The 11,971-nt window shown below is 45.9% G+C and overlaps 1 protein-coding gene across 1 annotated transcript; it reads left to right on the top strand.

Annotated features, from left to right (window-relative positions):
• The first annotated feature begins 6,412 nt into the window (after positions 1 to 6,412).
• LOC134460274 (trichohyalin-like) lies at positions 6,413 to 11,148 on the top strand. Its single transcript, XM_063212724.1, has 5 exons — positions 6,413 to 6,561; positions 6,865 to 7,086; positions 8,028 to 8,184; positions 8,556 to 8,672; positions 10,300 to 11,148. The coding sequence occupies exons 1-5, from the start codon at positions 6,413 to 6,415 to the stop codon at positions 10,750 to 10,752; spliced, it is 1,098 nt and encodes a 365-aa protein (XP_063068794.1). The 3' UTR covers positions 10,753 to 11,148.
• Positions 11,149 to 11,971: the final 823 nt, after the last annotated feature.

The following is an 11,971-nucleotide window of genomic DNA, read 5'->3' as shown; positions in this document are numbered from 1 at the left end:
TAGACATAACGTGGGGCGGGCATACCCATGCCATAACGTGCCACATATCTGCTGCTGCTGCTTGGGCATACACATAATGCTCCTATCTGCTGTTCATGAACTTCTTGGAAACTTGGAAACTGTTCTTGGAAACTGTTCAGAAGACAGCCATGTTTTATTCGTCTCTTCTCCTCATACAGGTCTTAGTGGTCAGTCTTACAAAAAAACGTTCTTAAATTTAGTTTAACATCCGTGTATCATTTTTGGTGTTGCATGAAGACAACCACCTCATGCAACTGCCAGGCGTGTGAGTGAGACTTTGCTTCGTGGCAGAACTGGACTGGTCTGGTATAGAGGGCACTTTCGTAGTGGGCCTACAGTCCTCAGGGGCTGATGCTTCTGCTCCCTCCCCCACCCCCATACAGACCAGCCCACAATTTAGATGGGGGGAAGGGGGATGTATTGTGAGGGGCTGGTTGATGCCAAAATGCCCGGACTGTTTTTGGGCTGAGCCAGCCCTGCTTCGTGGGGGGCCTTGTCAAAAAAAAAGGTCTAATCATGTCCCGTCAGCGTGCCATCTCCCTAATCAGCACGGCTATCTGCTTCATATTCAACAGACGCCTCATGCAGATGGTGCCGTTTGGAAGCGTAATCAGGCCCGGCGTCCGTCCGGAGGGGGATCCCTGTGTCGGCCAGACCGATGGAAATGCGAGCGGATGGATTGAAGTTGACAGCTCCGTGGCTCCCTGGCTGGGGTGCGCATGCTAGCCCCGGTTAGTGTCACGTCGACTGTAAACGGAGCTGACAACCGGGAGGCCGCGCGCTGATTAATGACGAAGAAGAAGCCGCCATCATTCCCATCGTCGCGCTGCTCAGCACCGTTACCAAAAGACGTCACGTGGAGTATTAGTTTGATTTGCACCTGAAGTTATTTCATGTATGGTTTATGTGTTGTATATGTAGGCCTACTGTAATCAAGGGCAGATTACAGCACGGGCCTAACAAGCCCAGGCCCAGGGGCCCAAGAGTTAAGGTATAGCAGTGTTTCTCAAACCTTTTCAGACCGAGGACCACTTTGTCCCCCAAAAAATGTTCAAGGACCACCTGTCAACTGAATTGATAGTTGACGAGCGCTAGTTTGACACTGCTAATTTCGATGCAGATCACCTAACGTTTTATTCACATTATAAGCCTGTCTTCTTGTGGTGAAAATAAGACTTCAGCTACGTTTAGCTTTGTAATAATGTTACAAATATACCATACTGCTCGCTTGTCTTGGAAAAATAGAAATCCCCTCGCGGACCACCTGATCTCTGTCGCGGACCACCAGTGGTCCCCGGACCACACTTTGAGAACCACTGATGTAAAGCCTTGAAGCCCAAGCCTATATTTCCATTCTCATATTGTAATAAAGCCACACTTTTAAGCTCAAATTACGCTCCCAAAATACACCCATGGAGGTGTAATACACCCATGGAGGGTGTGGCTATTGTACACCGTCAATTTCATGGGCTCCTATCACTGTATCACACAATATCTCTGAATCGATTTATCATCAGAATTTCAGAAAGTGAACATGCAGCTGTAGAGGTTCTGGTGGACATTTCTATATCTAGCATGCCAATGGCCATCCTGGTTCCAGTATGCCAATCCCTCATGACCTGTAGGTCTATTTCTCATGTTATGAAACTAGGCCTGTTATGATCGCTTCCCAACATATCCTAGTATTGTGTGTGTGTGTGTGTGTGTGTGTGTGTGTGTGTGTGTGTGTGTGTGTGTGTGTGTGTGTGTGTGTGTGTGTGTGTGTGTGTGTGTGTGTGTGTGTGTGGAAAGACCTGATGTGTGAATGGAGGAATGTGTTTGTGTATGTGTATGTGCATTTGAAAGCACTTTGACTGTATTGTTTTGATATTGTGCTATGTAAATACTTGTTGATGTTATTGGTGGCCGAGGTGTTGTTGTTGCTGTTGTTGATCATCTGAAGCATTGCTGCTAGGACATTATGGGATGACCTTTTGTCATCCCCGTATGAAAAGTGAATGCTGCTAATTCTCTCTGGAGTCTGGGCAGTCTCTGGATATACGGCACCCATATAGGCCTAACTTGCCTGGCAAGCCAGAACATGACATGTAATGCATAATCTGGGCTCGCACCATAGGCAAAGCTGTGATACCAAATGATATTCAAACCGTGCTGAGCCCATCCCAATGACTCACTAGCCAGATTCAAAACTAAATGTAAATAGAGGACAGAGTCAGGCCAGATTCATGGCCCAGCTACAATGATCCTCTATGATGCGAGGCTAGACTATCCTGCCAGACATAAAACATATTCTGTTGGTCAGGTTGGTCTAGTTCACTAGGTTCCATATAACCTACTAAATATTACTCTCTGACTGAGATAAACTGAAATTTTGGACACCTTTTCAACCACAAGAAACTTTCTTGTGGTTGAAAAGGTGAGAAACGTTCATTTGTCATTTGATGGTCAAACAGTTTATACATTGCACACTAAAGGGGGCCTATAATTTGACAGGAGGGGTGTGTTTATATGTTCCTTCAGTAGGCCCTACTGGCTTGTGACGTAACCATTAGGATCTGTAATGTGTACTCAGGGTCACTAAATACAGTCCCTCCAATCAAAAATCCCCATTGAGGACTATAGTTAGGGGGCCTGGAACTCAGAACCCTCCACCCCTCAGAATTGCAATATCATTGTGAAATTATTATATTATCAGGTTCTACGGGGCATACTATGTTTTTGATTTAATGGACCCATAAGCATCTACTAGTAGGCGGTATGACTGGAGGAGTGTAGGTGGGATAGGATGCATATTGCCGTAATGCAGTGGGAATTAGTATTGGGTTATGCTTCCCCCTAGTGGCTGAAGGATGACACATCAATTTGACAAAGTCAAAGTCAGTTCTATTGCCTTTAATTCCTCACAAAGTGTAAGTGAAAGCCCAACTGGGAAACTCCAACTCCCAATGTCATTGTGACACAGCACTCCACAGCACACAAGTGAATACCGCACACTGCACACAACGAAATCGCATTTATGCCTCTGTGACGGAGGTCATCTTGCACCTGTTCACCCCCCTCGGGGATCGAACGTGCGACCTCGTCAACTACAACGGTTCGGCAATGGGAGACACAGTACGATACCGCTGGGCCAAGAGACTAGTCTCTCGGCCCAACGGCACGAGACTGTATGAGGCTATCGGAGGGAGGTTTACCAACGTTCCACGCCAACTCTGTGCTAGTTAGCCTCCGTTACACTCTCCCCCTTAAACCTCACTCCCATCCGGGTCATACGGCACCACTGTGACGGAGGTCATCTTGCACCTGTTCACCCCCCTCGGGGATCGAACGTGCGACCTCGTCAACTACAACGGTTCGGCAATGGGAGACACAGTACGATACCGCTGGGCCAAGAGACTAGTCTCTCGGCCCAACGGCACGAGACTGTATGAGGCTATCGGAGGGAGGTTTACCAACGTTCCACGCCAACTCTGTGCTAGTTAGCCTCCGTTACACCTCAACCGTGCAAGGGGGCAGCTCTCAATAGCGTCCCAAGAGAGCAGTGGTGGGACGGCACAATGCTCAGGGTGCCTCAGTCATGGAGGAGGATGGGGGAGAGCACTGGTTACAGGTCATTACTACCCCCACCAACCTGGCAGGTGGGGTCAAACCGGCAACCTTTGGGCTACAAGTCACTACCCATGACTGCCCTCATTTTTGTTCAAACGTATGTGTGTGTGTGTGTGTATTTATTGTTCATCAGTATGTTAGTCTTCTTACAGCACACTGTGTGTGTGTGTGTGTGTGTGTGTGTGTGTGTGTGTGTGTGTGTGTGTGTGTGTGTGTGTGTGTGTGTGTGTGTGTGTGTGTTTTAAGTTTGTGTGCGTGTGTGATTATTGTCGTTGTCTTATTTATAAGCCTATGTTTACTGCACATTGGAAACTGGTCACACAATTTTACACTTCTGTGCAATATACCCTGTAGATTTCCATGCCACGTTTTGGCGCTAATTCACCAGTTTAATTCTAAATCACCAGAAATGAAACCCCATTGAAAATGAATGGGGTTTTATTTCTGGTAAGTTAGAATTAAACTGGTGAATTAGTGCCAAAACGTGGCATGGAAATCTACAGGGTATATTGAAGAGTGAAGTGTGGGTCACCAGGTCAACAAACAAGAACAGCTGACAGCAAAGCATCAAGGATATCTGGGCTTCCATAACTCCAATGCACTGTTTCTGCCATTGACTTCAATGTTAAACGCATCATGGCAGTTATTAAGAGAGAGAGAGTCCTAACCCAGTATTGAACAATGCCTGTTATGTAGAAAGTGCCAAATTTCAACTGATTTGATGTGAACTGAATTTTGCTGAAGAAAATTGTGATTTTATCACAATATTCTAATGATGCAAATTACCAAATTCATGTTTTTTTTTAGCTGGAAGCCCAAACTATGCTAAAATAAACAATTGAATGATTGTAATAGTTTAAAAAAACTGGACCATGAATCTATACGCCATGACAGTTTAACATTATTGATGGAATTATTGAAATAAATAAACTTTTTCATGCTATTCTAATAAAGTGGCCTGGAGCTGTATATGGAAGATGGCTCCACTCACTATAATGTAGGTCTAATACTAGCAGGCTAATAATTAGCATACAGCAACAGTATCTAGTATAGTATAACAGTATAAATAAGAAATAATATTAACAGTAAGAATATAATTTGACCTAGGCACTATGGGAAGTACCTAGCCTATGTAAAAAGTAAGGTCTATGCTAAACATAATGTGTAGGCCTACAGTACGATACAGCCAGGAAGAAATTGCCATACAACTAACTTTGACTGGGACATTTATTTCCAACCAAAGGAAGTTCATTGTGTTGCAAAACAAAAGTCTTCATTTATTTCCACAGTGTCATGTACGCTACTTTTCGATGTTTTTTAATCTCAAAGTAGCCTATGTGAGCTCAAGTATAATTTTAATGAAAGTGCGGTTATGGCATAGGCCTAGTAGGCCTTTCATTTTGAATTTCTCTCTGGCCAGGTAGACACAAAACCAACAGACCTTGACATAAACATGAATTGCTGCAATCAAATTGTAAATTCAATTCAATTCAATTCAATTCAATTAAATGCGAGTAGCCTACCCAGGGATGTCTGCAGAAATAACAGATTTCCTTAATCTCTGTTTTCCACACCCTGTAGCAATAGGTGCAGGAACCTATTAGCCTCGCGAGCCATCCTACGTACTTCCGCCAAAGGATTGGCTCCACTACTGTAGTCTGGCCGTGCTTCTCTGTGGAGTGCTTGCAGCAGTAGAATTTTGATTGCAACGCCCCCCCAGAAAACAGCCAATAATCGAATACGCCCCCCACGTGGGGACGAAAGGGGGAGAACGCTCGTGACAATGACGTACACATCTGCGCCAGAGCCATTGGTCTGCGCTATGTTGTTGTTGAGTAACTGCCAGCGATTGGGTGAGAGGTGTCCAATAATTTCAAACTATAACTGAGTGCAAACTTCCTGCTTTCTACAATCGCTTCAGAGCAAACAAATGCCAGACCATAAATACGAAATGAAATGGTAGTGTTATGGGATGGTCAGGACCAGGCTAGGAACCTATGTCTCGAGGGCCGTCTTATCCCTCCCCCTAAATTTCAATGTTAGGCAGTTTCACATGAAATATGGCATGCTTTGTAAAGATAGAAATTACATTTGCAATGTAACTAACTGATTTGTTTAGGGGACCTTGTGAAGGTGGGGTCTGTTGTAAAAGGTTACCTTTTGAAGCACATTGAGTTGCACCGGTGTATGAAATGTGCCATACAAATAAACTTGCCTTGCCTTGCCTTGCTTTAATAGGTCTGAAGTGCAGGGGGATAGGCCTATCCTGGTTTGTGTTCATACGGTCCTTGGAGGACTTTATCAAATTTGAAGTGGCCTCCTCAAACGCCTCGAATCGAATGAACACGTTTTACAACACCACTCTCTTTGGCGTGAAGGGACACTCATAGGACCTAATGCATGTTGACCACCAGAGGACGGCAAAAGCGCGGCTGTATGCGATGACCCATGACTTAGCCTAATCTACGATAATGGCTGAAATCAAATGTAGGCCTAGCCTGTTGGTTTAGGACACAAGGCACAAGTAGGCCCTATAAGGCCCTAATAATGTTGAAATAGGCCTACTTGCGTAATTTGGGACAAGGTTTGATCTGTGTCTTTATGACTGGATTCTTAAAAAAAGAAAAAAAAAGAATCTCTGGTACAACAGAGACGATCTAACAAGCAACTACAGTTGCCATGAAGCCTATTGTGACGTGACATTCGGTTATCGAGTGTTACTATAAAACGGCGCACAATCAGCATTTCAGTATCATTTTGAAGCGATCACACGAACGCGAATATGGACCGATTTCCCCCTGCCCTTCTGGAGGAGTTAAGACCAGCCGTGCAGCGTGACATCCGGTTGATATTAGAAGCAGTGGAAGAGGAATATATTCGGCAGAATGCGGCCTGGAAGGACACCGTGCGGCACGGTGATGAACAAAATCGGTGAGTGTGCGTGCGTGCGTGCGCACGGTAGCTACAGTAGTGGGCCTATGTATGTAGCCTAGTATGTATGTATGCATGTCTGTCTGTCTGTCTGTCTATCTATCTATCTATCTATCTATCTATCTATCTATCTATCTATCTATCTATCTATCTATCTATCTATCTATCTCTCAAGTGTCCTGACTACCTCCATTGATGCTGCCGAGGCTGAAAGGCAGAGGTCCATTTTGATCTATCTATCTATCTATCTATCTATCTATCTATCTATCTATCTATCTATCTATCTATCTATCTATCTATCAGCCGTCTGACTGCGGCCCTTGAAGCCGCGGAGGCTGCCCGTCTGCAGGAGCGTGAGAGGCTCCAGGCTTCCATCCGCCAGTTGAACCAGCAGCTGCAGGAGGTCAAGCGCCAGGCCTCCCTGATCCGCGCCGACCAGGCCTCGCAGACCGCCACGGGCCAGGCAATGATCTCCACCATGGGCCGCCACCTCCAGGAGCTCCAGGACCAGATGGAGAAGGAGAAGTTAGTAGAGTAGAGCAATGCTATATTGAGCCCTGGGGGGAAATTAAGATGTCAAGTAGCTTGTATACACAATACTATGCACATAGCCTAATGAAGTGGCAATACACACATGCACACTGGAGGGTGGGGGGTGGGTGGTAATATAAGGTTAATAGTTGATGTGCCCCAGGCAACACATGTAATGCTCATAATGAAGCGGCATATACACACTGAGGGGTTGTTAATATAAAGTTAATATTTGATGGGCCCCGAACAGACTCTGCACTAAAAAAATGGGCCTCAATGTCAAAAAGGTTAAGAATCCCTGGATAATACTCAACACATATAAAGCACATAATCAAGTGGCAAAATACACATACACACAGTTAACTCTAAGACCGGTCAAAGTGGAGGGAAACTAAATAGGCTACATATAATAACAATATAATAATGATGATTTAATCACTTCTTCCTTTATTTACAACTCCACAAAATTTCACCCAAATCCGTTTGTGACTGTTTGAGTTATCCTGCTGACAGACAGACAGACAGACAAACAAGACAAACAGACAGACAGATAGACAGAAAAATCAACGTGACCGAAAACATAACCTCCTTCCTTGATGGAGTTAATAATAATACTGTAATAATAAATAAAAAATCGACCACTGTGTAATGTCCCCGTAATAACGGTCTTCCACAACTGCTGGTCCAAGTTCATGTAGTTTATTTATTTATTAGCACAAACTGTGACCACCGTAACGGGTTGCAGGTATGACATCACGTTGGGAGAACTCCCCCAGGATTCTAAGATTCTACATAGACTCCTATGATTCTGGGGAGTCCCCAACGTGATGTCATAATAGTACATATTCTGAAAATGGTTAACCTCTAACCCCACCTTGACTGATTAAACTGACCAAGAAGCAACAAGTGTAATAATAGTAAGTCTGTAATGTTAGGCGCCAGGCTCTGGAGAGGCAGAACGAGATGGTAATGGAGATAGAGAAGATGAGAGAGCAGATAAAGAGAGAGAGAGAGCGGCGCGTTGATCTGTTGTTCCTCCAGCGGCAGAGAGTCATGGATGAGCTGCAGCAACAGGCAGCCAGGTGGATGCAGGTAAATAGGCTACTATAGCGCTGTGGACCAACCACAGACCCCTACCGAAATGGAGGGTGCCACTAAGGAAGGTCAGCTTAATGTGACCCACAATGTGTAGAATTGCCAATAATAGTGTGTGTACAACACAATACAAGATGCAGCTTCAAGTGCCTCACCATAGAGGAACATGATCATGGGGTGTGTCTGTCTGTCTGTCTCTGTGTGTGTGTGTGTGTGTGTGTGTGTGTGTGTGTGTGTGTGTGCCTGTGTGTGTGTGTGTGTGTGTGTGTGTGTGTGTGTGTGTGTGTGTGTGTGTGTGTGTGTGTGTGTGTGTGTGTGTGTGTGTGTGTGTGTGTGTGTGTGTGTGTGTGTGTGTTTCTGCTCCTCAGACATCCATGGCATCTGGAGAGGGGAGCAATGCTCCCGTTGTCTTCCTGACGTGGGGCCTTCGAGAGGAGAGGAGGAGGACACAGGAGCGCATGCCTCTCTGTCATGATGACCTCCAGGTAAAACTAACTGCACACACAGCTGCCCTCACTAAACATCAAATACACCTAGAGTAGCCCAACAACGCACGCCATTCCGCCAGTGGAACTCTGTAATAGTCATTGAAAGGACTTAGATACCATAGAACTACACTGCTGTCATTACACAGGGCCTTTAATGACATATTACGACTTGGACATTGCCATTTTGTAACAGCAAATTTATAACAGGGGACACGTCTAAACATGGAATATAATATGAATACATATACATATTAATATCTGACAACATACCAGCTATCGATGACCATCTGCATGTATGTAGCTGCCAGCACACACACACAATTGCCCTTGTAAAACATCAAATAAAGGGAGTTTTTGCTCACCCCTGTTGCCAGCAGGGGCCACAATTACTAAGTTCTCAGACTAAAAAACGATGGCATAAAATCACAATAGTCAAAGTGAATTTTATGCCATTTTATGCCATTTTATTATATCCCCGAAACGCGGAGCGTCGGGGATGTAATGGTTTTGCGTGCGCCGCCGCGTCCGCCGCCGCCGCGTAAGGTCTTTCGTGTTAACGCGATAACTTTTGAACGGATGTTTGGATTTGTCCCAGATTTTTTTGGGTGAATGCTCTAGGGCAGGTTCCTGAACTGATTCGAGTTTGGAGGTCAAAACTTTCAAGATGGCTGAATTCAAGATGGCCGAATTTTTGTTTGGTCCATAACTTCTGACCGGGTGGATGGATTTGTCCCAGATTTGGTGTGTGAATGCTCTAGGGTAGGTTCATGAACTGATTCGAGTTTGGAGGTCAACACTTTCAAGATGGCTTAATTCAAGATGGCCGAATTATTGTTTGGCCCATAACTACTGACCGGGTGGATGGATTTGTCCCAGATTTTGTGTGTGAATGCTCTAGGGTAGGTTCATGAACTGATTCGAGTTTGGAAGACAACACTTTCAAAATGGCGGAATTTTCATTTGGCCCATAACTTCTGACTGGGTGGATTGATTTGCCCGGTAACACCTTATTTCAGTGAATCTACCATATTAGGTACAGTGTAATAACCAATGTAACAATATTTAATACCATGTAATACTAGTGTAATACCAGTGTAACAATATGCAATATCAGGTACAGTGTAATAACGAGTGTAACAGTATGCAATACCATGTAATATAGTGTAATACCAGTGTAACAATATGCAATACCATGTAATACCACTTACGCACAAACACATGATGTAAGTAAAAAAATGGCGGTGTTACACTGGTATTACATTGTATTAAATATTGTTACACTGGTTATTACACTGTACCTAATGTGGTATATCCACTGAACCATTAAAACAGTATTACCATTTGCCCCATTTTTTGCTTCATTTTCACAAAGTCGTTTGGTTTTAAGTCTATGCACGTCATGTCACGTCTGTATGTATCATACACGTTTACGAAATGGTGGACGGGAGTGGTAGGAATGATGGGGGACTGGAAGCGTCGCGTTTCGGGGATATACCTTAAGCAGTCGAAGGCGACTGCACAGGCAGTCTAGTTATGATTTGTTTTCCAAACTGGAATGTTTTGCCAATTCTGAGCCAGCCACTCAGCATACCTTGACCTTAAACTTTCCTTGTTTTCCTTTAAGAGAGAAGAGCTGGAGTCTCACGTGAGGGAGCAGCTGATGAAGGAGGAAGAGTTTGATGCTAAATGGGAAATGAAAAGGCTTCACTTGGAGGCAAGCATGCAGAAAAACCAAGAGAAACTCAGAGCTGCAGCCAAGAGGAAGCAGGAGAAAGTAGTACGAAAGACGGAGAAAGAGGCAGAGAAGAGGAGGAAGGCTGCAAGGAAGGAGGAGAAGAAGAGAGTGGAGAAGGAGAAGAAGGAGGAGAAGAAGAGAGTGGAGAAGGAGAAGAAGGAGGTGGAGAAGGCAGCAAAGGAGGAGAAGAGGAGAGTGGACAAGGAGAGGAAGGAGGCAGAAAAGGCAGCAAAGGAGGAGAAGAGGAGAGAAGAGAAGGAGAGGAAGGAGGCGGAGAGGCAGGAGAGGAGAGAGAGGAGTGCGTGCTGCTGCAGCCTCTTCTCCTGTTTTAGGAGGTACTAAACCCCGAAACCCCTAAACCCCTTTGTGTGTCCCCTGTGTGTGTGTCTGTCCGTGTGTGTGTCTGTCCTCTGTCTTCCCTTCCACCCAGGGCTGGACTGGAGGAGAAATTGGGCACGGGCACTTTTGGTTTAAAGGGGCCCCTCATAGGGGACAAATAGGGCCCGGGCACTTTTGGTTTAAAGGGGCCCCTCATGGAGGAGATATAAGGCCCGGGCACTTTTGGTTTAAAGGGGCCCCTCATGGGGGAGAAAGAGGGCTTGGGCACTTTTGGTTTAAAGGGGCCCCTCATGGGAGAGAAATAGGGCCCGGGCACTTTTGGTTTAAAGGGTGCCCTCATGGAGGAGATATAAGGCCCGGGCACTTTTGATTTAATGGGGCCCCTCATGGGGGAGAAGGGGCCCCTCATGGGAGAGAAATAGGGCCCGGGCACTTTTGGTTTAAAGGGTGCCCTCATGGAGGAGAAATAGTGCCCGGGCACTTTTGATTTAAAGGGGCCCCTGGGGGAGAAGGGGCCCCTCATGGGGGAGGAATAGGGCCCGGGCACTTTTGATTTAAAGGGGCCCCTCATGGGGGAAAAATAGGGCCCGGGCACTTTTGGTTTAAAGGGGCCCCTCATGGAGGAGATATAAGGCCCGGGCACTTTTGGTTTAAAGGGGCCCCTCATGGGGGAGAAATAGTGCCAGAGCACTTTTGATTTGGGGCCCCTCATGGGGGAGGAATAGGGCCCGGGCACTTTTGGTTTAATGGGCCCCCTCATGGGGAAAAAATAGGGCTTGGGCACTTTTGGTTTAAAGGGGCCCCTCATGGGGGAGAAATAGTGCCCGGGCACTTTTGATTTCATGGGGCCCCTGGGGGAGAAGGGGCCCCTCATGGGGGAGGAATAGGGCCCGGGCACTTTTGGTTTAATGGGGCCCCTCATGGGGAAAAAATAGGGCTTGGGCACTTTTGGTTTAAAGGGTGCCCTCATGGGGGAGAAATAGTGCCCGGGCACTTTTGATTTAAAGGGGCCCCTGGGGGAGAAGGGGCTCCTCATGGGGGAGGAATAGGGCCCGGGCACTTTTGGTTTAAAGGGGCCCCTCATGGGGGAAAAATAGGGCCCGGGCACTTTTGGTTTAAAGGGGCCCCTCATGGGGGAGAAATAGGGCTTGGGCACTTTTGGTTTAAAGGGGCCCCTCATGGGAGAGAAATAGGGCCCAGGCACTTTTGGTTTAAAGGGGCC

The sequence above is a fragment of the Engraulis encrasicolus genome, chromosome 12 (assembly GCF_034702125.1).
Source record: "Engraulis encrasicolus isolate BLACKSEA-1 chromosome 12, IST_EnEncr_1.0, whole genome shotgun sequence".
Classification (NCBI taxonomy): Eukaryota; Metazoa; Chordata; class Actinopteri; order Clupeiformes; family Engraulidae; genus Engraulis; species Engraulis encrasicolus.
Note: the sequence above shows the minus strand (reverse complement) of the source record. Positions and strands in the feature narration are given on the sequence as shown.

Coding starts and splice junctions, on each gene's coding strand:
- LOC134460274 (XM_063212724.1), top strand. CDS start 6,413: ATGGACCGATTTCCCCCTGCCCTTCTGGAGGAGTTAAGACCAGCCGTG. Junction 7,087..8,027: donor GACCAGATGGAGAAGGAGAA/GTTAGTAGAGTA, acceptor CTGTAATGTTAG/GCGCCAGGCTCTGGAGAGGC. Junction 8,673..10,299: donor TCTGTCATGATGACCTCCAG/GTAAAACTAACT, acceptor TTTTCCTTTAAG/AGAGAAGAGCTGGAGTCTCA.